The sequence below is a fragment of the Heteronotia binoei genome, chromosome 4 (assembly GCF_032191835.1).
Source record: "Heteronotia binoei isolate CCM8104 ecotype False Entrance Well chromosome 4, APGP_CSIRO_Hbin_v1, whole genome shotgun sequence".
In the NCBI taxonomy this organism is placed as follows: domain Eukaryota; kingdom Metazoa; phylum Chordata; class Lepidosauria; order Squamata; family Gekkonidae; genus Heteronotia; species Heteronotia binoei.
The window spans coordinates 117,336,194-117,362,475 of NC_083226.1; the positions used below are offsets into that span (position 1 = coordinate 117,336,194).

The window sequence follows — 26,282 nt, forward strand, 5'->3', positions numbered from 1 at the left end:
CCAGTGGATGGCTCTGATGGATCGAAGATGGACTTCCGCCCATCTGAACAAGACCTGTGCTTCGTCCTGAAGTTTCCGGTATCTGGTGCCTCCTTGGCGATTCACATACGCCTTTGCCGTCATATTGTCTGTTTGTATCAGTACGTGAGTCCCGGCCACCCCTTTTTCCATTTGGAGCATGGCCAGATGTATGGCTCTCAATTCCAGAAGAGTTATGCTTTATGTGGCTTCCTGATCGCTCCACTGACCCTGCGCTACGGCTCCTGGCATGTGGGCTCCCCAACCGAAAAGGCTGGCGTCTGTGGTCAACACCACTCTCTTGGGTTCCCTCAGTTCCTGGCCCAAGGAGAAAAGATCGAGAGCCTGCCACCACTCGAGCTCTTTCAATAGGCCGGCTGGCAATGTCAGTGAGATCGGACTTCTGGTACTTATCTGCTTCTGGAAAGGTAAAAGAAATTTCTGAAGCGGCCTTGTGTGAAAACGTGCCCACTAGACTACGTCCTGGCACAATACCAACATTTCCAACAACTTTGCTAAGAGCATTAGCTTGACTCGCTGCCGATGTTTGACTTCCAATATCAGCTGTAAAATCTTTGTCCTCCTTTCTGGAGACAGAAACACCCTGTCCTTGCTGGAGTCGATCTGAACCCCTAGGTGTGTTAGAGACTGTGACGGTTGTAGCCAACTCTTTTGAACATTTATAATGAACCCGTGCGATCTGAGGAGTCTCATGATCAGATCTAGGTCGTTCTTCATTTACTCCGCCGATGGGGCCTTGACCAGGATGTCGTCCAAATACAGAAACAGGGACACCCCCCCGTAACCTGAGGGCAGCCACAAGGGTGACTAAAACTTTTGTGAACACTCTGGGTGACGACTTTAGCCCAAAGGGCAAGGCCCTGTATTGGAAATGATGTCCGTTGTAAGCAAAGTGAAGAAACTTGCGATGTCTCTGGGCAATCGGGATATGAAGGTATGCTTCTGATAGGTCTATGGAGGCCATGAAATCTCCCTGCTGAATAATATAGTATGGACCTCAAGGTCTCCATTCGAAACTTCTTTGTTACCATTGACTTGTTCACCCACTTCAGGTCCAATATCGCCCGAACGTCCCCGTTCTTTTTGGGAACCACAAAAAAGATTGAGTATGTGCCGTAAAATTTCTCTGTCGCAGGAACCGGCTCAATGGCTCCTATCGATACCAGATGGTCGATGGCTAGAAGCAATGTTCAATGTTTCTCGGGAGACTGAGATTTCTGTACTTCTAGAAAATGGTGTCGGGGAAGCGAATAAAATTCCAGAGAGTAACCGTTGTAATTGTGTCCAACACCCATCTGTCTGAAATCGTTTGGTGCCAAACATGAGAGAATCTCTGAAGACGTCCTCCTATCTGACTTATATCCAGAGGACCGTCCCAGTCATGCTGAGGTGGACTTCTTTTGTCCTTTATTGAGCTGATTCTGTTTCCCCCCGAATGAAGTTCTACCATCTCTGGACTTTGGCTGCCACTTTGATCTGTATTGCTTGAAGGGAGTTTGCCTGGAATCTCTCCGATTTCCCTGAAAGGACTGAAACCTTTGTTTTGTCCTGTCATCCCGTCTCTTGGAAGGCAAGACTTTTTTGTTTCTGTCCTCAATAAGATATCTATCTAGGCCTTCTCCAAAGAGTGAGGCCCCTTTAAACGGAACTGCAGCTACCTTAGCCCTGGCTGAAGGATCCGCATCCCAATTACATAGCCAGGTGTTTCTTCTAGCCGTGATGCTAGATGCCATGGCCCTAGCAAAAAGCTGAACGGCTTCAAGAGTAGAGTCTGATGCAAAGGCAGTAGCCAATGTAATCTTCTTAAGCGAGTCCTTAGGCAGGTCATCCCTCTTAGCCAGGTCAGATAGCCACATATATGAAGCTCTACAGAATAGAGACGTGGTGGCTGATACTTTCAGAGAATTGGCTGAGGCTTCAAAATCCCGACATAGAGCTTGTTCTATGTGCTTGTCCGTCGGATCCCTTGGCATCCCATCTGCATCCATCGGGAGTATGGAATTAGAAGCCAGACTATTGACCGGGTCATCTACCACTGGTAACTTTAGTCTCTTGGCCGCCTCTGGGATGAATGAAAAAAACTTAGAAAAATTTAACGAAACCGTTTTTGGTTTGGCTGGATGTTCCCATTCTGACCTGATGACAGAGAAAACCCCCGAAGGCAATGGAACCTGTAGGGGTATGGATTCTGATTTTGGAATGATGTCTTCCATTGCCAAGGGAAACTCTGCCTCTTCCTCATCCTTGCACTTGGGAGTGTACTGGATCTGCAATGTCCTAATCACCTTTGGAAGTAAGCGTGTATACACTTCCACAGGAAAAAGTTTGGAATGAATTGAAGCGACCCCTTCCTCTTCCTCAGAGAGTTCTCCAGTGTCTTGCAATGAGGAAGAGTCCGACAAATCAGAATCCTCTTCCTCTTGATCAGAGGGAAAGGAGTGGAACTGTGTCCTGCTATCTAGGAGAGGAACTTTCCTCTTCCCTATCTACTGCCCTGTGTTTCAGCTTGGCTGTTCTCTTGAGTGTGGGGGTTGGGGTGGCTGCAGAAGCTGCCTTTACCTCCTTTCTAACCAACTCTTGTATCCATGAGAGGAGATTAGACTTGGCCTCATCTGCAGAGACATCAGCATGATGATCTTCTGCCCCTTCTGCCTGTGCTGGTGAATCAGCCAACTCCAAATCGCAAGTGCCCTCCTCCATAATTGCTCCTTTAGGAAATCTGGTGGAGGTGGCCATCTTAGAATGTATGGCCCTGTAAGTACAAAAAGCAGAAGCAAAATGGCTACCATTCCCGCCAAAAAACTAATCCCTCCACACACACCTTCCCCCACCAGCATAACGCTGTCCACTACTCCCTCTCTCTTTCCCAAAGAAAAAAGGAGGGCCAAATAAATAGCCATACCTCCTGAGCCCAGGAAGGTAAGGGAAGAAAAAGGGGAGAAGGAGGAAGGGGGGGGGGGACACTGAGACTGCAACTATCTGCCAAAGATCTCAGCATCCTGACGGATTATTCAGGAAAAAAGGAACATAAGGGCTAGGTCCAGAGACCTCCTCTTATCCCTTGCCGTCCCATACGAGAAATCCCCCCATGCAGAGACTTCAGCATCTTGGCTTACCATCTACCGTGCCAAACGCTCTGTCGTCGGTGCTCTGGGAGGGCTGCGTGCTAAGCACGAGTCCTTTCCCCGCTGTCCGGTCTCTCTCTCTCCTCTTCTCTTCAGTGCTACTGACCCCTTAGGCCCCTGGGTTTGCCAGGGTGCCTTTGCAGGGCGCTGGAGGGAGGATCGCTCCATGGCCCTGAGCACGTCTGCCTGACCGGGAGGAAGAGGGACGAATGAGCGTGCCCGTGCCTCGCCGCCGAGGCTACTCAGACGCTCTTTCAAACACGGTGGGGGAGAAGATTCCTCCCCAGAACAGCAGCGCGACTTTACAAGGTAATTATCTGCTTCCCTGCTGTTTCTTTGTTCCTTGTTGATCTTCTCTTGTTTTTGTTTTGTTTTTCCTTCGGGTCAAGAGCCTCAAAGGGGCTCTAATAACACATCCTGCTTCGATAGCAGGGCTAAACAAACTGACTTCTGAGGATCAAGCACCTCCCCTTCGGGTCAAGTTTGTTAAGCCCTGCAATCGAAGAGGAGGAGCTATGATCCCAAGAGTGAGGACTGGCCCACTCCTGGGACCACTGGAGAACATCATTGAGTGACTTTGGGACATTTACACTCACTCTGCCTAATCTCCACAGGGTTGTTGTTTTTCAGAAGGAAATGGAGGACAGGAGAGCAATGACTCAATGATTTGAGACCCCACTGGGGAGAAAAAAATGGGGGCAGCTGTTTAAATAAACAGGTCAATATTTTCGTTACCATGGCACCTTCTGCATGTGGACAAAGGGAGAAAAACCCAGCTAAACTAGGTGATTATTCTCCCTACCTGGGATTATTTTAATCCCATTTTAGGGGTTTCAAGGTGGCTAGTTATCTGTAAGTGATCCAGCAGAACCTTGGCCACTGGACTGTCACAATACAAACACTTTGTTGTTCAGTCTCACAGTTGAGTCCGACTCTTTGTGACCTCATGGACCAAGTCCCTCCTGTCTTCCAACATCCTCCGAAGTCTGCTTAAATTTATGATGGTTACATCAATAACGCTGTCCAGCCATCTCATCTTTTGCCATCCCCTTCTTCTTTTGCCTTGTCTTTCCCAGCATCAGAATCTTCTCCAGTGAGTGCTCCCTTCTCATTTGATGGCCAAAGTATTTAAGCTTCAGCATCTGACCTTCCAGGGAACAGTCAGGGTTGATTTCCCTTAGGACTGACTGATTTGATCTTCTTACAGTCCAAGGGATTCGCAAGAGTCTTCTCCAGCACCACAGCTCGAAAGCATCTACTCTTCTGCTCTTAGCCTTCCTTATGGTCCAACTCTCACAGCCATACATTACTTCTGGGAATACCATCACTGACTATATGGACTTTTGTTGGCAGGGTGATGTCTCTACTTTTTATTATACTGAATAGGTCTGCCATAGCTGTCCTCCCAAGGAGCAAATGTCTTTTAATTTCATGGCTGTAGTCACCATGTGCAGTGATCTTGGATCCCAGGACTGTGAAGTCTGTCATTACTTCCATGTCTGCCCCTTATATTTGCCAAGAAGTGACAAGGTCGGATGCCATGATCTTAGTTTTCTGGATGATGAGTTTCAAGCCTACTTTTGTGCTCTCCTCTTTCACACTCAACAAGAGGTTCTTTAGGTCATCTTCACTTTCTGCCATTAGAGTGGTGTCATCTGCATATATTTGAGGTTATTGATGTTTTTCCTGGCAATCTTAATTCCGGTTTGTGCTTTATCTAGTCCGGCATTCTGCATGATGTACTCCCCACATGTTCCCCAGAGAGCACTTCGGTCTGGATCACAAAATCTACTTACAATCCTTGGCCCAAAAGAGGCCAGGCTCATGTCAGCTAGAGCCAGAGCCTTCTCTGTAGTGGCCCAAGCTGATGGAATGAGTTGCTGGAAGAGGTCAGGGCCCTGCGAGAGCTCATACAGTTCCACAGGGCCTGTAAGACGGCACTCTTCCACCAGGCATTTGTGAACTAGGCTGTTGGCTACTACAGTTTAAAGCAACATGTGAACCACCAACAACAATCTGCTGTATAGCAGCTGCAGAGAGGATAACTTAAGATCTGCTATACAGAGAACTATAACATTGGAAAATGTAAGATCATGGCACCAAAACATTTTTTAATGTATTTTATGTTTATTTTTACTCTATGTTTTATGGTTTTAATGCTGTACTACTATGTTGAATCATGCACATGTATGTCTGTGTGAGCCGCCCTAAGCCTGCCTCAGTGGGGAGGGTGAGATATAAGTGGAATAAAATAAAATAAATAAATAAGCAGGGTGACAATATACATCCTTGTCAAACTCCTTTTCCTATTCTAAACCAATCAGTTGTTCCATATCCTGTTCTGACAGTTGCTTCTTGACCCTTATACAGGTTTCTCAGGAGACATGTGAGGTGGTCTGGTACTCCCATCTCTTTAAGGACTTACCATAGTTTGTTGTGATCCACACAATCGAAGGCTTTAGCATAGTCAGTTTTCTGGTAATCCCATGCTTTCGCCATAATCCCGCAAATGTTGGCAATTTGATCTCTAGTTCCTCTACCTCTCTGAAACCCATCTTGAACTTCTGGTAGTTCCCGATCTACATAGTGCTGAAGTCTAGCTTGTAGGATCTTTAACAAGACCTTGCTGGCATGTGAAATGAGTGCAATGGTGTGGTAATTTGAAAATTCCTTGGCATTACCCTTCTTTGGGATTGGAATATAAACTCTCCTTTTCCAATCCTGTGGCCACTGATGCATTTTCTAAATTTGCTGACATAATGAGTGCATCATTTTAACAGCATTGTCTTTTAGGACTTTGAATAGCTCAAGTGGGATATCATCATCTCCACTCACTTTGTTGTTTGTAATGCTTTTTAAGGCCCATTTGACTTCACACTCCAGGATGTCTGGCTCAAGATCAGTGATTTCACCATCATGATTGTCAAGGACATTGAGATCCATCTTGTATAATTCTTCTTTGTATTCTTGCCACCACTTCCTAATCTCTTCTGCTTCTGTTAGGTCCCTATCGTTTTTGTCCATTATCACGGCCATCTCTGCACAAAATGTTCCCTTGATTCCTCCAATTTTCTTGAAGAGATCTCTTGTCCTTCCCATTCTATTATTTTCCTCTATTGTTTTGCATTGTTCCTTCAAGAAGGGCTCCTTATCTTTCCTTGCTGTTCTCTGGAAATCTGCATACACTTGGGTGAATCTTTCCTTTTCACCTTTGCCTTTCATTTTCCTTCTTTCCTCAGCTATTCTCTCATGGATTGCTGCCTTGATGTGGTGAGAGCACTTGCATAGTTCAGTGAAGCTGCAGGCTATGTCATGCAGGGCCACCCAAGATGGACAGGCCACAGCTGAAAACGCACACAATGTGATCCACTGGAGAAGGAAATGGGTCAATTTAACTCAGAAGATCACTAAATGTATTACTGTGGGCAAAAGTCCCATATAAGAAATGGTGTGGCCTTTATAGTTAACAAGAGAGAGATGAAGGCAGTAATGGGATACAATCTCAAAAATGAAAGAATGATCTCCATCCGTATCCAAGGCAAACCATTCAATATATCACAGTAATCCACGTCCATGCCCCAACCACTGATGCAGAAGAGGCTGAAGTGGACCAGTTCTACGAAGATCTACAACACCTTCTAGAATTAACACCAAAAAAAGATGTCCTCTTCATCATAGCGGACTGGAATGCCAAAGCAGGAAGTTAAAAGGTAACCAGAACAACTGACAAGTTTGGCCTTGGAGAACAAAATGAAGCCAGGCAAAGGCTAATAGAGTTTTGTCAAGAGAACAAGCTGGTCATAGCAAACACCCAACAACCTAAAAGGAGACTACACATGGACATCACCTCTTGGGCAACACAGAAATCAGATTGATTATATACTCTGCAAAGATGGAGAAGCTCCTTACAGTCAGCAAAAACAAGTCTTGGAGCTGACTGCAGCTCAGATCATGAGCTACTCATTGCAAAATTCAGGCTTAAACTGAAGAAAACTGGGGAAGCAATTAGGCCATTCAGGTTTGACCTTGATCACATCCCTTATGAATATACAGTGGAGGTGAAGAATAGGTTTAAGGAAATAGAGTTGACAGACAGAGTGCCTCAAGAACTATGGACAGAGGTCCATGACATTGTACAGAAGGCAGCAACCATCCCAAAGAAAAAGAAATGTAAGAAAGCAAAGTGGCTGTCTGATGAGGCTTTACAAAAAAGGCACAACAGCTGCCAAATAAACTACTGAGCTTCAGCTATTTGGTAGCTGAGCTCTCCAAGGGCATTATAAAAGCTCTTCTTTAGTAGCATTCAGGACTGTTGTACTACTGAATTGTTAGAGGAGTGTTTGGGGTTTCTTATAGTACTAGTAACAGTTTCAATAGTGTGGGCATCTGTGAATGTTGAAGGAACTGTTTTATTTTGGCTAATGTTTTCTTTTTTTATGGCTGATGTTACCCTTGTCTATTACCCATCTTGGCTCCCACCATAAGGCAAAAGGACAATCTTATAAATGTAATTAAATTAAATTAACCTGGTCTCTAGAGGAAAGACTTGAGCATCTATCATGGAAAATGCAGTGTCTATATGGTCTCATTTATATCTGCAACATTTAGAGGACTTGACTGGCCCAACTGCCTGTGTATAGGATCAGTTGGCCACAGAGCCAACCAGAAGGCTGGCGATTTTGGACTTGGTTCTGACCAGCTCTCAAGACCTGGTGAGAGATGTAGAGGTTGTTACACCAATTGGGAACACTGACCACAATATTAGTAAGTTCAGCATTCAGGTCAATGGAAAGCTACCCTTAATGTTCCATTTGATTTCAAAAGAGGGAACTTTACAAAAATGAGGGGAATAGTTAAAAGGAAGTTGAAAGGAAAACACAGGAGAGTCAAATCTCTAGAGCAGGGGTCCCCAACCCCCGGGCTGGGGACCGGTACTGAATTGCAGCCTGTTTGAAATGGACCATGCAACCTTCCCGCCCCCCCCCCCCAGGGCCTCCTCTTCCCCCTGTTTTCACCGTTTTAAGGCCAGGGAAGGGAAGGAGGCAAGGGTAGCGTTGCTCGCTGCTGCTGCGGTTTTCCCACCCATCAGCTGATTGGTGTGTGGGGGGGTCTGGGAGGCGCTTCACGGCCCCTTCCCCAACCTTAAAATGGTGAAAATGGGGAGGAGGCGGTTGCGAGGCTGCACGCGGGGGCAGCAGCAGAGGGAGGGAGGAGGAAACGGGGGGGAGGAGGTGGCGAGGCTGTGTGGAGGGCAAAGAAGAGAGGAGGAAACGGGGAGGAAAACGGGAGGAGGAGGCAGCGATGCTGTGCAGGGGGCAAAGGAGGGAGGAGGAAATGCCACGGGGGGGGGGAAGGCCGGATTGGGTGCTCTCACCCTGCCAGCCCTGGGACTGTGGTCAGCAGGCCGGCCCTGGTGCCGGTCCCCGAAGCCGAAAAGGTTGGGGACCACTGCTTTAGAGGATGCTTGGAAGCTATTTAAAACCACACTAAATGAAGCACAGATAGAATGTATACCACAGGTTAAGAAAGGAACTGCCAAGGCTAAAAGAATGCCTGAATGGTTAACAGTGCAAGTCAAGGAAGCTATAAAAAGTAAAGGGGCTTCTTTTAAGATGTGATAGGTCTGCTCCAATGAATTGAATAGAAGGGATCGCAGGCTCTGGCAAAATAAATCTAAGTCAATAGGCATGCAAAGAGAGATTTTGAAGAGCAGGCTGTTAAAAGCATCAAGACAAACAAGATATATATTTAAATATATCTGGAGCAGGAAACCAACCAGAGAAGCACAGCTGGGCCTTTGGATGGCAAAGCAATGAAGGGATTGCTAAGGGAAGATGGCAGAGGAGATCAATTAATTTTTTGCTTCTGTTAACTGTAGAAAGTGTGGGCATGAATAATTATGAATGGAGTGGGAAGAGCTGACCAAGAGAAAGTTTTTCTCCCTCTGCCAAAATACTAGAACTCAAGAGTATCAAATAAAGCTGATGAGCTGTAGATTCAGAATGCACAAAAGGAAATTTACCCCCCATTTTTCTCCTTAGGGGAAGACCCAAAGTGTCTTACACCAATGTTCTCTTGTCCTCCATTTTGTTCTTGTAAGAACTGTGTGTTCCCAGCACCACAGCACCATTTTGTATGCCAGTATCCAAACCCTGAAGGTGTGCTGTACAACAAGGGTCATTTTGAAAGGTCAACTAGAGTTAGCTGCAAATTCTACTATACCAACCACAGGAACTGCTGCTTTAATTAGAACAGCCACATTATAGATTTGAAAGCACAATTGTCTGCTAAAGAAGAAAGGTCCCCTTGATCATTTGGAAGAGGCAATAGCTCCTGAACCTTAGCACTGTTACCTAGGCGAGTGAAATAATTAAGCCTATGAAGACTGCACACTCCTGAAGACATTTCCTGGGGATAAGCCCCATAAAACAACAATGATAGATCTGTTTAGGAATGCTGCTTATATCTCACAAAATTATCATCTTTCTTGACAGACACAGTTGGTATGTAATAAACTGGTACAGTCATTCAATACCCTTTTTTAAAAAATACAATCATTCAATATCCTTTTTAAAATACATCTGAAGAACTGAGGTAAAGATATCAAAAAATAAACTATTTTGTATTTAAAGATTTTATTTTAATTTGACCCCCCCCCCAAACATAACAGTGCTTGCAGTATACATGCCCTTCAAATCAGTGCTAATTATTATACACACCATTTAACTTGAAGTACAAAGAAAAATAGGCTTTAATTCCCTTTTACAAAATTAAGGAAAACAAAAAGTTGCATATAAATTTGTAGACATGTACATACATTGTTTTCAGAAATCCTTCACCTCAAGGCAAATATTTTATAATTTGGAGTGTTACTGCTTAGGCATTTTGTACCTTGAACTGTGCATCTTTACAGTACTGAACACAGAAAGTTTAACCACTTTCCCCAAATTCCTGTTGTGTTTGAAATGCCAGAATTACTTTGACGTTACCATTGTTTAGGCCAACTTCTTGTTATCGATAGAATTAAAGACATCTCCAAAGATCTGCTGCAAATTTACTCTGAAAAATCCACTCTTTCTTTGAACATCAAAAGCCTTTAGTGGCTTTCAAGCATCATAGCATTCCACATTTTAAAAAAGGTAACTATTTCAGATTTTTACAGTAATTTGCTACATGGTGCCATGACTAACTGGAAAAAGATGCCAGATCATTGCTTTGATCAAAATAACATCACGTGTAAAGGTCTGTATTTCTACTACAACAGCAGGTTTAAGTAACAAAGCAAACCTAGGAGGTTTAATTTATGAAAAACTATGACCTGAGAGCTTAAGTATGGCAAATGACAATTTTAAAGTGGCTAAAACTTTAACAACCACTTCATTACCTACATGACAAAACATGACACAGTTGCAACATGACACAGAATAAGTAAAAACAAGATATAACAACTACTCAGGAGTGTGTCCCTGCATTGTCTTCTACATGTGTTGGAAGAGGAAGGCTATATAGCATGCACCTGACTAGAATGAGGCTTTAGACCTGCATTCCTTAATCTGAAACACACACAGAAATCTAGATTCATGAAATGCATTCAAAAACTGTACAGTTAATGAAACAATAAAGTTCAGAGTACAAAGAGATTAAGAAAACCAATTTATGCAAATGACTGTATTATCTAATAGAGAACAGGTGAAAGATGTATAATCATGTAAGTATTCAGTTTGAAGGTCAGCATCCTGAAGCATGTTGCTTCCAAGGAAAAGTGGCACAATCACATTCCTTGAAGTACTATTTTTAAAATGTATGTCCAGTTTTAGGTATGGCAGATACCTTAAAACCAACAAGATCCATTATAAAAAAAAATCCTCCCTTACTGTCTTCCCCCATCAACATCCCTAGAAAGAAACAAAATTAAATGCAAACTAGTATGCACGCAGTTGCCATGTGAGAATTCAAAAAAGATCAATCTCAGTTTTAAGATAATCAGTCTGAAAAGTATCTGTGCTTTGAAAGAATTATGCAACATTGTTTTAGCTACAGATGATTTCAAAAGGCTTGGCTATATTGTTTGGGTACAACTCTTGCTTTAAAAAAAAAAGCAAGACAGAAGGCTGTGTTTCCTTCCCAACACACAAAAGCAGATTTCTCAGGGTGCTCATACATAACTTTGAATATAATGTCTCCAATATCTGATATGGTATGTGCTCTTCATGATAGTTTCCTTCTCTTTTCCAAGTTTCTGAATGGAAGAAAGCACTGAGCAACTGGAGAGACTAAACTAGCTGAGTAACAGCTTCAGAATTCCCTGATGAAATGCACACAGCAGCTCCCAATACCATGAGACCATGTGACTTTAAAAGCATCTCGGGACTTCTGTACAACAAAAATGCAGTTTGACTCTTCAGACTGACACCTTCAAACCCCCATTTCTATCTGTTAACAGACTGGACTAAAGTTCATGGAAAGCTTGCATCATCCATCTCAAAATGAGACACAGTGACTGCTATTATTGTTTCCCCACCTATAAAAAGTATGCAACTGTTTCAAAGATGAAAATGTGGTTCAAAAATTCTTTCTCTGACCTAGAGCTAAAAAATAAACCCAACTCACATTAGTGATTTGGTCACTGCATCTAACTTTCATTCTTAGAGAAAAGTAACAGACAATACTTCTATGCATTTTTACAGTGTATGATGTTCACATGAGAGATGAATCACTGAAAAGCATTTCCCCCTGGTCTAACATTAAAGTTCAACAGCAGAATACTACAAATTGTACTTAAAGCATTCGAAGACTTGATAACTAAGGCTGATACCTAGACACTGTAAATCAGACTTGGATTGAAACCTATTCAGTTACAGTCAGCTGAGCACTTGATTTGAGGAGCATAAGCAAGACCCTTTGAGAAAACATATTAGCAGCAGGGGTATGCAAATATTTTTTTTGTATTTTTCAAGTTTGAGAATATCACCCCTCCCCCAAAATCAGTATTTTCCAATATTCCCAAATCTCATAGAGTATAATGGAAAATTGATCCAAGAGTTATCTGGGAAGCTGTTTTTTTTAAAGGTAGAAGCACAAAATTTTGCAGCATAGCTGCTGGTGCCTCTCTACAACCCCACAGAAGTTTCAAAAAGATTGGACCAAGAGGTCCAATTCTATGGACCCACAAAGAAGGTGCCCCCATCCCCCCACTGATTTCAAGGGGGGAAATGTGTTTAAAAGAATCTTTGTCCCTCCAAGCCACAACTCCACTAGTAAACTTTGAAGGCTTCCAGCCCCTTTAAACACATTGTCCAAGTGGCAGGTTCACCCAGAAGGCAATTTAAAGGGACTGCAATCCCAAACACCCTTTAACTTTGACTACTTGGTTGTCCCAAAAAATCCCAAATATTTCTAGGAATATTTTCAAGATTTTGGGGGCACAGCCATTTCAGATAAACAGAAAAATAGCCAAATCTATATCTCACTGAAAGAATATCCAAGAATACGAAATAAGGTATCTTTCAGGAGTTTTTTTTTTGAGGGGGGGGGGAGGCTTGGATTTAGTCAAATGCATACCCCTAACAGATAACAGATGCTTGTTTTTAGCCTCAGTGAATGCTCCATGTTTCCTGTCACTGACATTAACAGCAAAATTCTTGCTTGTGTGCCACTCGCAGTGTACATCAGAACACCATAGAGTTTTGGATCACAGTAACTGACTTCTAGTCCCAAGGACCTAAAAATCAGTTTTATTGCAAGGCATGCCAACAAAATGGGCTTTAAAAAAGGGTTTTTCCTCATTCATTCAATAACCATAACAATACACACCTTCCTATAGGTAAGACAACAGTTGTGAAAGGAGAGTGTAAAAAATACAGACTTTCTTTATATACACCAATATATTCCTTTCACAGTCACTCCATAAGGCACATGAATAATTGCTACTATTAGATTAAATACAACCAAGATTTTCCCTATTCAAATTCTTTCCTTGCAAAAAACCCACATCCCAGAAAGATTTAAAAACCAATTCAGAACATGATTAAAGGGGGGCAGTGGGTACTGCTTGAAAATTTCTGTGATGCATTTCTTCACATGGAGGTTGATGAGAAAGGAAGCTGAAAAAAATGAAAAATTCTCTCTGACAAAATCTTAGAACTGAGGAGTGACAACAGCAAAGCTATGGGGGGGCATGCACACATGCACAAAGAGGGGATACTGTTGAGTAGGATACCACAGCAGCATAGAAACTTTGAACACAACCAGCTTCAGATGTTTCCAAAGCTAAGGAATATTAAACAGAACTGAGATTTCACCATTTATGAAAGTATACTATTAATAGCCCTATATGTGTCTTAAAACATTGTAGAAAATTCTTTACTTGAGCAAGAATCACTGCATATTATTAAACTACAGAAAAGACCTCCGAATATCACTACAGTGCATTATTATTCTGATAGGAACAGTACAGCACAGATTAAAGGTCATCTAACACAGGACTTGATATCTGTGAACTGCTGCTTTGGCTTGAATTTAAAGAATAAAGGACAGCCCAACCACTCCAACTTCCAGTGAACCAACAGGAAATTAAAAAGAAATCAAAGCTTGTTAGAATCAAAGCTATATTTGACTTGCAGTTTTAGGAGGGAAGTGAGAAAGCTTTGATTGGTTCTACTGGGGATTGGATCTCATTCCAGGCATAGGCAAGCAAAGAATACACATGACTATTCATCACATAACAAAATCTGAATTCCATACTAAAAAAAGAAATAATTGAAAAGAGTGCTTTAACATTATATTCTTAATTTGAAGATACTGGTGCACTATATTTTCTAGTACACTTCATGTTTCCAGTAGCAAGCACCTCTATATGCTGCAGAATAGTGTTAAATGACCCAAGAAAGGAAATTAATGGGGCTCTTATTCTACAGGTTTAAATCCATCACTACTGTAACTTAACAAACTGAAGATAGGATCAGTTTATAGGAGAAGGTACAGCCAGGAGAGCATATCAGAAAGCACGGAAGAGAACACGGAGCAATTCACACCCTCTGTCCAGGACAACACAAGGTCATGGCAACACTTCTAAAGACATAACCTTAAAGGAAATTATTTATTTTCATTCAAAGAGTAAGTGGTAGGTAATTTTTTCCCTCTGATTGTATCAAGGTGAGCTGCTTCTGAGCAGTTTGAAAAATGGAGCTACCTAAGACTATTGAGGAGTTTGCCCTTAGCCTAAACACATTACTTTCAATGACTTATATGCATTTCTCTTATTCCGTTTCATTTTCTTCATAGTTGAAAACCTAGTTATTGTAATAAACATTAAGCTATATATGTGATGAATCAAGACAGACATTACCATGGCAATCTTGATGAAATGCAGCTCCTCAAAGAATTCCAGTCTTCCATTCTTATCATTAAGGAGACAATTTGGTTTTGAAAGCTTTCCTTGCCCTTCTATACACTATGTATTTCTTAAGAGTGGCCTAAACTATATTTATACACCTGAAGTGCCTTTGAATTGCATACCCTTTAGTAAATTTAACTTGTCTTGGGTCGTCTATACAAAAACTTACATTTCAGCTTTGCCCCAGCATTGTTGCTCCATCATAGAACATATAAATTAAAGCAAGATTTCCAGGACGGGGTCATGTAGAACTAAAGCTCTGTGGCATACATTAATTAATGATGTGACATTTTGTTAATGAAGACTCTTAAAAAGATGCAAAGTAAATAAAGGTCAGAAATCAGCAATAAAAGTATCAAATCAGGCAGAATAACTGCCTGTACAATGTTCTGTAGCATTGCTTCAACAGCACTAAGTATACAAGGAGGTGGTTTTTGTTAGTCTTATCAATCTCATTTACTAAACTGTACACAATTTTCTCCCCCTTTCAACTTTTGAAAATAAGAATTGTTTGGCTTATCTAGTATACAGTTTCAGTAGCACTCAGCTACACTGAAAACAATAATACATTTCTTCCACCTCCACTTTATATGCTTTAGCAGCCATTTAGAATCATGGTACTTAAACAAACAAACACATGTGCTCCACAAGTATGGTATTTACAACACAGGAAATTGCCAACAACGAAGAAGGTGGATCAAACAGCAATCTACAAAGGAAACCTGCTCTCAGGGGAGTTGTTGCCTTGTTGCTCTTGTTGAGTCGTTATCCAAATTTTAGAAAATGGAACTCAATTTCAAATGGAAGGGAGGTGTGCAACAATATTAAAAGTTGTCTCCTTTTTGCGTAGATGTTTGGTCAATGAATGACTACTCCCTTAAAAAGCAACAACATCCAGTCCACTCCAAAGAGAGCCAGCTTAGAAAAAATATACCCTGAGCTAACTAAAATCCTCTCACAGTGCAAAGAAAAGTTGCACTGCCAATTTTCAACCCCGCTTTTTGCTAAAGCAAAAAAGAGTAAGAATCGCAGCATTCCAAGTGGCTAATATGAGCTCTGGGGGCTCTGCAAACATCACAGCAGCATCTTCTCCAAATTCTTCAAGTTTATATTCATCCACTGGATATTTAGCTGAATTGTCTCGATGGCTTCTTGGACACATCGGAGTTGAACAGTCTCCTCCGACTTAGACTCAAAGAAAGCTTTCACCTGCAGAAACAAAACACATGTAAAAAAAATGGCAGGACAAAGCAAACAAACATTTCCTGATGCATCCTGGGTAGCCAAAAAAAGTAAGTGAGAGGAAAACCTCCATTTAGAATTGAATGTTGATTACACTGTAAATATTAAAAATCAGAATAATCAGAATAACCATCTTAAAACACACATAACAAGTTCAACAGCAATCTCTTAAATTTCAAAAGATGTTGGTTAAGTCATTATTTAGAAACTAACAAGAGTACAAGGCAGAGAGTATAGAAGCTGAAATAATGTCATAGCATAGGATTGACCCCTACTATGTATTCTCTCGCAACCATGTCAATGACAAAAAATATTTTTGTGAAAGTTCTTTTTTTAACAAACCTCACGCAGATGTTCCTCTGTTGAGAAGTGATGAGTTGTCGAAGTCACAATATTTTGAATTGTGAATGATCCACTGTGAAATCTGAAATTAACAAGAGTGCATAAAGATGAGCTAGCATTTTTTTAAAAAATTAATTCATGTCAGATTTGTTGGAAGGTATACAGTATGTGACAATATTAGAACAACCAGGTTTATAAATAAAAAGTCAGGAGATTTATCTTAGTTGGCAACAACAAAGTTAGAGAACACCCTCCAAGAATACCTACATGCTTCACAAATTAGACATAGTGTTTTGAATTATGCCTGGCAGCTAAAGACAGACTCTGGAATAGCAGTGTACCGTGAATGGAAAGGCTTACTGCTCAATTGTTGAACATCTGCTTGGCATGCAGAAGGTCCCAGGTTCATCCCCCAGCATCTCTAATTAAAAGGAATGTAGTAGGTGATGTGAAAGACTTCTGTCTTGGAGAGCTGCTACAAGTCTGAGTAGCCAATACTGGCTTTGGTGGACCTATGGCATGATTCAGTATAAGGCAATTTCATATGTTCATGTGTGCTCTCAGTCTGTCAGTATATATTGCACTTCCATGACCAAGACATTCTTCATGTACACACACTGCAGTTGTCAAATGCTTCAAGAATGCTGGGAGATTCATGGAACTAATATGAAGATGTAGAAAACTTAATGGTATTAGTAGTACCTCTCAATATAAAAACCTAGTCCTATGTTGTATGGTTTGTGTACTGAAGAAGAGCATGTACTCCCACACACATACAGTGTAAAACAGAATTTATTATCATTACAACTCAAGAAGATTCTTACTTTCTTATAAGTTGATTCCAATTCTCTTTGACGAAGTCCCAGGCCACTAAGTGCCCAGGCAAAGTCTGGCTGGCTTTCCTTAGAATGAGTGAAAGATCCTGTGATCTAATCTGGATTCCTCCAAGACTTATTTGCATCAACCTAGAGAGAGAAAGCAGCCTAAGCCAGAGGCTTTTCAGAGATACATCATTATGATCACCTGAACTGGATCCAGTGCAGTACATTGCAACTGAGGAATTTCATTAGCTGCATGTCAAGCAACAGTCAAAACATTCACATTCCTAGAAAGTGTTCTTTTCCTCTGTGCTATTTAGATTCACATCAAAAATTATAATCCATGATCTTCTATGTGGTCACAAATCAACATTTCAATGACTTGATAAAAATTGTACACAGAGTCCTGAAGCACACTGTGAAGTCTTCTCAGCGGTATTATTATTTTCTGGTTAGTGGTGTTCCCCCAGTGGTCACAGACCTCAGCATGTGAACTCTGGTAGGTCACATTTATCTTCATTTCAAAGTGAGTGCGATGCTCCTAACAGTTCCTTTCCAGCATGGAAAGTAGTCCATAACAATACCTGCATCTCAAGGAGCACAACCCCATGAAATGCACTTCTCTCAGAGTGCCCAGTGGTTTAGAAAGAATAGGAGGTACACTGGAAAAATTACCCAGGATTCCTTGATGCCAAAATGCTCCATATGTATGCATGTGTAGAAGAAAGACAAGATTTTCAGAGTCACTTTAGCCCTACATAGATACTTTATATGTACAAATATATGCAGGGAAGGTTATAGCCACATCCACTGGCTCCATCCTTTCACCCAGCCTTCATGTGTTAGAGAAACCACCCAAATGGGCCTATGCACTCAGTGTGACATTATATATGTGCAATCTATTATCTATATTTTTTTCAAGATAGTTTCATTCATATGGAGCCTATATGTGGGGGCCTCTACATGTGCTCTTGCAGACAAGGCTTCTGAGATATTGTGTCAGGTGTGGAAAGGATGTAAAGTCAGAAGATGGAATCCCCCCACCTGCATAAATTTGGACAGGTAAAGACTATCTGTTTGGAGCTGAAGTGACCTCTGAAGCTGCCTCTGTGCACTTGCACTCCTTCCAGCATGTACTGGGCCAGCACTAGACTGTCTGGCACTCTAGCCAAGGCTACATTCTGGCGCCACCACCCCCCCCGCACTGATAATGTCACCAAGTCACATGGGGGGGTAACCAATTCGGTCTCCCCAGAAGGCTGGTATTCTAGGCAATTGCCTAGTTTGCCTAGTGGCAGGACCAGCCCCGAGCATATAATCCTTCTGTATAGGAAGAAAAAAATCTGGGTTAGATCCAGTGCTTGTTTGCCACTTCCACTAGTGGAGAAGGGATAACTTCTGCTGATTTTTCCATCATACTCCAGACTCCCACCTCTCAAACAACAGGGCTCTATCACCTGAAACCTGGGGACTGCATTTTTAGGGAAGCAGCGGACTGCACAGGAAAAGCGAGAGTTTCATTTCATGGGTGGATCTAGCAATGCACAAACCAGAAAAGATATCTACATAGCATAGCATCCCTTTCCCCACACTATTTCCTCCAGCTTCCTCCTCTCCTTTCTACCCACCAACCTACCTACCTCTTATCTCTCCTCCATCTTTAGTTATAATTTATACCCCACCTTTCTCCACAACAGGGACCCAAACCAAAGACTGGAGAGGTGGCAATTTTGTTGGGGTTGCCTAGCAACAGCCACCAAGAACATTCAATTCTTAAAGGCTGCAAGTTCTGCTTCTATTAGCCCTCTGATTTTTTTTTTTTTTAATATTTCAGGTTTGTAAAAAGATCTGTCTTGTCTGTTCATGATTAAGTCTTTGAATTTAAGTATCCACAGATCTGGCCACATTGGTAATTAAATATATTGATGTACAAACCCGCAGTGATCAACCAAACAAAATGGTTAAAACCAAAAATATGTCCAGAAGAAAAGAAGACTCAGTGGCTGGCCAGAATGATCCTTAGGATTCTAGTTTACATGAGGCTTCATACCTGATCAGATTTCCAACATTATCTGTGCTGGCTAGTGCCTCAAGGATTTTGAGCTTTTCTGCTTCAGAAACCAAAGAGGAATACATTTTCAAAAGGAAGTGCCAGCCAATTTCAGTTTTTGCTCCAGCTGTGAATATGATCTTCATAACATCTGTTGGCAGACTACACAGGGAGAACAAACCTTTATGAGAATAGTTTGAAGAGAACAGCCACATAAAAGTATTTTAGCTTTTTAAAAATGCCTTGATAACCCCTCTTAAGCAAAGCCCTTAACCTGAGAGAAGAATCTGTAGGTCACACAAATTTACATCAGAAGACTGATCAGATACAAAGGTAACTGGGAGGCAGGGCTATACAGTACAAAAGTGATAGTTCACTGTGGAGGGAAACAACCCATCATTAAACACACAGTGAGTCTGGAACTGCAACAGTCGCCTCACATGTCCAGAGGAGCCACTTCTATTGATCTTTTTTAAAAATCTGGGTTCATCTTTCAACTCTTCAGTAAGATCTAAAGAAGGACCAGAGTCCCCCATAACTTCAAGAATTGTGCAAAAAAAAAAAGAAGAAAAAGTGGTGGTGGTTTAAGCAATGGCAGCTTTTCTCACTTCTACATAAACTGGAGCACACATAATTCCTTTGTCAGTACTGCTGTCAAAGATACAGACGCCCCAGTTTCACAGCCACTGTAAATCTGTTTGTTTTACTTCAAAAGGCAAAAATTAACACGCAGCAATGTCATTACTGTGACCCACCTTAGATCTGAAATCAACCATTTCTAGGTCCTGAAGACTGGTTGAAGACCAAAATGCATTCACATATATTGCTGTTTCTTGAAAAGCCTGCACCTGTTGGCTTCTTGCCCATGTTACACTTACCAAGAGCAATCACCACCATATGTACAATTCAACTCATGGCATGACACCATAAGTACCATACGAGAGCAGCTATCAATTGGTAGCAGATCTCAGTGCCACCTGACACAGGCAGTGAGCCAACTGATGAGTCTACTAAATGCATCTATGACACTAATAACTGAAATAACTAGATGGGCAGTCTGATATTAATGTTTGTTGTACTACTATGGTATAAACACAGGCTTGGATTTCAGCAGCATCCAGAACAATGCAAGCACAGCTGAATAGTTCCACCATGTTCACATCTAAAAGCAAGGACACCATAGCCTTGCTATCAATTCTATCCAGTGTAAAGGTCCACTAGACATAGATGTGCCAAGATGCCTGATTTTGGGAAGGCCCCTTTGTGTGCTCCAGTGGTTTTAAGTGATGTTACCAGGACCTTGAACCTGCTCTTGTGCTTTACCCTTAAAAATGCAATTATGTGCTCTGTGCCCTTATTCTCATGAAATCTGTATGTATGCCTTCAATGATCTGCTTTCAGTTGACCTATTGACTACAATGGAATTGATTCCCAAGCATGTGAATACTGCCCACTTTGCAAGTCTAATTCAGATTTTAGCAGCCACATTTATTAACTGCATGAAGAAAAGTATGATAAAGTGTTTCTCACAATGACATCAAAACAAGCATTTCCACATCCAATGCTGTGATAATTCAATTATCAATCTAAAACTAGAGAAACAGTCTTGTTCTGGTAGTGGTCAAGTGACAGGAAAATAGTTTCTTGATGCCACTGTAAAGTGGATACCTTATTTTTAAAAAATCTGTGTTTCACCTTTTGGTGCCACTGGAATTCATCCACTTATTAAACAGCACTGTGGCAGTAGTGCTGCAGTTTCCTAAGTTATGAGAGCAGGCAAAAGTTAGAAGACTTGATTGCAACTCTTGTTCTGAGAGGCTCCCTTTGTTTGTCCATGTTTGTTTCTTAATATTTTCTCCAAGCATGTTTTCTACCTTTTTCTAGGAAAGCACAAAGGAAAAACATCACTGAACAATAGCAAAAACCCTGTTACTACAAGGATGCTATTGTAAACCCCCAAAGTACTTCAAAATGTCCAAGAATTCTTAATAGTCTACCACTCACATTTACAAATCCTGGGGCTTCTTCAGGCACTCTTTCCCTCCTATTCAATTCCCATTAAAAGTTCAAGTGGATGAGCTGAACCCACTGTTATATTCACTCTGAAGCTTAACTGGTACCAGTATGCTAATTCAAACATCTAGGGCATATATTTGAGTTAATACAAAATGATTCAGATCAGCATTCAAAGATGGTTAACTCAACCCCACATACCAAGGGCAAAAAACAATACTACACCATCATTGTCATGCACTAGACGATTTCTTACTATCAAATCTAAGTACAGTGAATGTGTTCTAAAAGCTTGAAATCCATTTGGGGTAGCTTGCTCTATGAACCTGAAGTATTAGGGATGAAGTTGCAAGCAGATGGATTTTGCATTTACTGAGAAACTGCTACACACTTCAAAGTGGCAAAATTCATTAATTAAGTTAAGATATCTTTTCTACATACAACTTTTCTTGTTATGGAATTAGAGCTGATGCCACAGTAGGCTATTATGTTTCTACTATACAGTAGTAACTGTTTAAACTTATGAATAGTTAGTATCTGTCTAGTGTTTAACAACTTACCACTATTTTTGCAGCAAGAGTTAGCAATCCCCTTTTTTCAACTAAATTGTAGATATGATTCACTTGATACAATGCTTCTGTAATTGGAGCAGTGCTGTTTTCTTTCACTAGGTACCCAATCAGATCAAAGGCCCTGTCCAGTGATACCAGTCCTAAACTAAAGCAACATGAAAAAGGGGGTCAAGCATTCTGATTAATCTCCAGTCCTCAGAGACCTATAACTTTCAATAACTTTGCATTCACATTCTAATAGGATGATACAGTATAAAACAAATAAATTTTCTGATTGCCACTTTTGCAATAAGATGTTATTAGCATAGTTTTTTCTGAACTGAAATGACTGATCAAGAAAGCCATCTCTCCTTTCAAAAGATTGTTATACAGGAACAAATATAGGAAAGAAATTGCCTGACAGCCTTTTTTAAAAATCATGGTAATTCTTGCTATTATTACATATTATACTTTCCTTAGTATTTTTAAGAAGAAGTTTTATGCTAGCCCTGTCATTCTATGCTGGAAAATAGCTTTGCTTTTCTTGGAAACAAATTTTTTAGTAGTACTGTTTTGAGGAGGTCCCAAGTGCTGAGAAAAAGTAAAAAATTATTAAAAATAAAAATCTACCAATCACAGTTCTACATTCCTCACAGAGTATCATTTGCTTCCATGTAGTAAAGCATCTCTGAACAATATATTTTGCTCCCTTTGCTTGTATTACTATTTACTCTTTTAGTGAATCTGGCAGGCTAGTCCTTATATGTGGGCAAGATGAGGCATTTTATTTTTTTAAAAAGCCTTTGTGGGTTAACAAGAGTGCCTGAATTGAATTTAGCAGACATAAATGAAGAAGGCTAAATGGACCAAGATGCTCACTCATGTTTGTTTCACCGCTTATGAAAGATTAATTTGAAATGGAACTATTCTTGAAGAAATCAGCATCTGTTTACTACAGCGCTCATCTTCATCAGTAAAAATAGCATTGTCTGAAAACTCTCTACAGGGCCATCTTACATCTTCAGTCGTCTACAGCCTATAGGCCATTAAATTTAATAAACTTGAACTTGATCTTCAGTAGTCATGGAGAATTGGTTTTTTCAAGTATTCTATTTCTAAAGGAATGAGCCATCTATATTATTCTAATAGCTTCTTAGATAAAACATCAAATCAAATGTGGTTGATGACAACCAGAAGCCCACTGTTATGGGGGGGGGGGGGGGAAGGAGAATCTTCTGACTGTACACAGTAATGTGACATCTTTTGTTCAATGTGTCCTTTGTGATTATTTCCCAAGGAAATAACATACTACACTACCACAGATTCTGAAAGCTCAAGCCAGTGTTCAAGTCCTCCAGTGCACTTTTTTATTTTTATTTTTTGTATCTGTGTTTGTGTGCATGCACGCATACCTGAAAGTCATGGAAACTTTTGGCCAACACCACATGGGGCATGGAGGACGCTCAGAGAAGTGGCTTGATACAACCTACCTCTGCCTCCTACTCCTGGTATTCCAAGGAGGTTTCCCAACCAAGTACTTGCCAGGATTGGTCCTTCCTAGCTTCCAAGATCTGATGAAATCAGGTTTGCCTGGGCTATCCAGGTCAGGGCATCCTTTAGTGCAGTGGTCCCCAACCTTTTTGGCCCCCGGGGACCGGCCCCAGGGCTGGTTTGCTGACCATAGCCCCAGGGCGGCAGGGTGGGGGTACCCAATTTGGCCTCCCCCCCCCGCGGCATTTCCTCCTCTCTCCTTTGCCCCCCGCGCAGCCTTGCCTCCTCCTCCCCCCATTTTAAAGCCGAGGAAGGGGCTGTGAAGCGCCTCCCAGGCTGACCCCCTCCCTCGCAGCAGCAGCAGTGAGTGACGCTGCCCTTGCCTCCTTCCCTTTTCAAGCCTTAAAATGGGGAAAAAAAGGGAAGAGGAGGCGCTGCGGGAGGGGGGGGCGAGACTGTGCAGCCCGTTTCAAACAGGTCGCGGCCCGGTACCGGTCCCCAGCCCGGAGGTTGGGGACCCCTGCTTTAGTGGACCTTCTGAAGGAATTCATATAAATTTATGCAATGGCCATTAAGGCCACCACAAAGTTATCTCTTAATAACAATACTTGGCATGATTACTTTATCATATTGACTCTAACTGTAACATATATCAGCCTAACAATTTGGCATTACATTTCTCTTTAGAACAGGGGTGTCGAACTCATTTGTTATGAGGGTGAGATCTGACATAAATGAGACCTTGTTGGGCCATGTCAGGCCATGCCATGTGTGTACCTAGTTAAGATTAGGTAGCAGAGATATAAACTTAATAAAGGATACAAACACAATTAATTTTTTTTAAAAAAACTTAAAACATGCTTAAAACGTTAGCACTTGTTGTGGTCTTAAAGGTGCTTTCTTTGTATTTCTCCTGTGGGATCCAGGGAACTGGGCAAAGGAAGCTTTGGCTCTTTCCTTCCTTCCCCAGGGGACCAGGAGGAGGAGCCTCAGCCAATAGAAGGGAGAGAGGCTTGGCTCAGTAGCTCTGCTGTGCAACTGAGCAAGCCTTGCAAAGCAAGATGTAGGGAGACAGAAGCAGATGACAGCTAGTTGTTCGGGGGCCTGATAAAAGCCCTCCGAGGGCCTAATTCGGCCCCCGGACTGCATATTTGACACCCCTGCTTTAGAATGTTCTTTCACAGAAGTTGATTACCACCTATCTGCTGCTCATGTACAGAGATCTATGTTCTGCCAGACAAGTGAACAGCTTTAGTAATAACCCTAATTTTAAAAAATAACCTTGCTAGATTGAAAATGTTATGGATCAGATTAGCTCTGTCAGTGGATGTCAGAGCAGTGGGATCTTCCTTCAGCAATTGAATCAAAGCCTTCCAACCATCATCGTCATATTGCACAATGTAGTAGCCATTCGATTCTACGTTGAACTTGACCCAGATCACTTTATCTGGAAGCGTAATAATATCTATGGAGAAAGGGAAACAAACAAACAAAAACATCAGCTTACGTCAGTCTCCCAAAATCTTTGCAAGCTTTTAAGTGTTCATAAGCACATGAACTCTTCACTAGAATCATTCCAGAAGTCATCTGTCTTCCTGGCTTTACAAAAAACCTGGCTAAGCTACAGGATCATACTTGGGTGTAACTGTTAGCCATAGCCAAGAAAATAATTCAGCGCCTCAGGATATCATATATAATTGGAAGCTGCCTTGTACAGATGGGTGGCTGTGAGTGGCCTTTCTGCATATTTCCAGTGGCAATTCAGCTACACAAACTACTAAGCCTGCCCTTTTACCGATCATCATCTGTATCAGCCATATTGCAGGAAGGAGCACATGACCAAAGTCCTATGTTTATGTGTAAATTGATAAAAATTAAATTTTGGCAGTAAGCTTATCTAATTATCACAATTAATACTATGATGATGTTCTGTACTATTAAACAGCACAAAAAAGACTTTTAGGCAGAACAGTATTTCTATATTTAGGGGAAAGAACAAGAAAGACTCCATTTTATTTACTTGCCGAATGGGCCAGAGGAACCAAAATGTAAGTAGTTTGGCATATTTGATGGGAATATTAATGCATCGAATCCAGTCCTGCATTTCACTTCATGGTATATAAAATGAAAAAAATCCCATCCTAGTATGAAGCTTTCCAAAGTTAATACCACAACCAAAATATATATCATGGTCAGCTTAACTACCAGCAATACATTTGATGTAATAATCACATCCCACCCTTTTTGCATGCTTTCCCCAGTTCTGTTGAGTGTAGCTTTGTTTAAGTTTTTTCACCTTAAAAATGATCTATTGCTTTTCATTAACATATTTAGCATCTCAGCTATGCTACAGCCTAAATTTTGGCAGTAACAGCATATGTATTTTCAATGCACACTGCTTTCATCTTCTCAGGAGCAGTTTTCAATTATAAAAATGTATCTGTCCTAAAGTGAATTATTTACATGTCCATAGCTGGCACTATTGCCTCATTCTTTCATATACAGAGGAGCCAGGTTACAGAAAGCTCTCTGTTACAAACTCTCTTTTCATCCCTACCGTGAAGTGGTGTTGGTGTGTCCAAGGACATAACTTCAGGCAAACAGAAGGATTATATACAATACACATCAAAAGAAAGTCATGGAACTATTCATCTCAAAAAGATGAACAAAACAAGAACAACTCACTACACAGTTATGTATCATAGCAATCTCTTTATTCTTAAAGTATTTCCAACAAGCAGCATAATTAGTTAACCAGGTGGACTAGTTGTATTTTCAGATCACAAGGTGATAAAAGTCTACCTGTATGGAAGAAATTGGAAGTGAACCCAATTAAAAATATAAAAATCTGTACTATCAAAAACTAAAGTTTCTTTTCCAGCATCCACCATACCAAGCCACTACGAAACATACAGACAGTGGGGGAAAATCAACGTTCTTGCTCTAGAACTGTACAACATATACTCATTCATAGAAACAGCCAAGTCAGTAATATATTCTACTGGGCCAACAGGAAAAGAACATACACATCAAGAGCATCTGGAACTCAGAACAGAGTACTGGCATCACTGTATCCAACTTAAAAGGCCAATTATTTAAAAGTTTGTTTGTAACTAAAGAATTGGAAACAAATCTTTATTACTGGGATGCCTGAGAGAAAGGTAGTATATAAATATTTTAAATGATGATGGTGGTGAAGGAAAATGCTGTCAAGTC

The 26,282-nt window shown here is 41.2% G+C and overlaps 1 protein-coding gene across 1 annotated transcript in view; it reads right to left on the reverse strand.

Moving 5' to 3' along the window:
• Positions 1-10,198: 10,198 nt before the first annotated feature.
• Positions 10,199-26,282, reverse strand: part of LOC132569512 (leucyl-cystinyl aminopeptidase-like) — a 95,969-nt gene continuing 79,885 nt past the window's right edge. The window contains exons 12-18 of the mRNA XM_060235652.1: positions 24,348-24,531; positions 21,585-21,741; positions 20,707-20,891; positions 19,012-19,173; positions 16,968-17,108; positions 16,144-16,225; positions 10,199-15,768 (exon numbers count right to left, since the gene is read on the reverse strand). Of these exons, the coding sequence (XP_060091635.1) occupies positions 15,634-15,768; positions 16,144-16,225; positions 16,968-17,108; positions 19,012-19,173; positions 20,707-20,891; positions 21,585-21,741; positions 24,348-24,531 (1,046 nt within the window). The 3' untranslated portion in view covers positions 10,199-15,633. The remainder of the gene's footprint in view (positions 15,769-16,143; positions 16,226-16,967; positions 17,109-19,011; positions 19,174-20,706; positions 20,892-21,584; positions 21,742-24,347; positions 24,532-26,282) is intronic.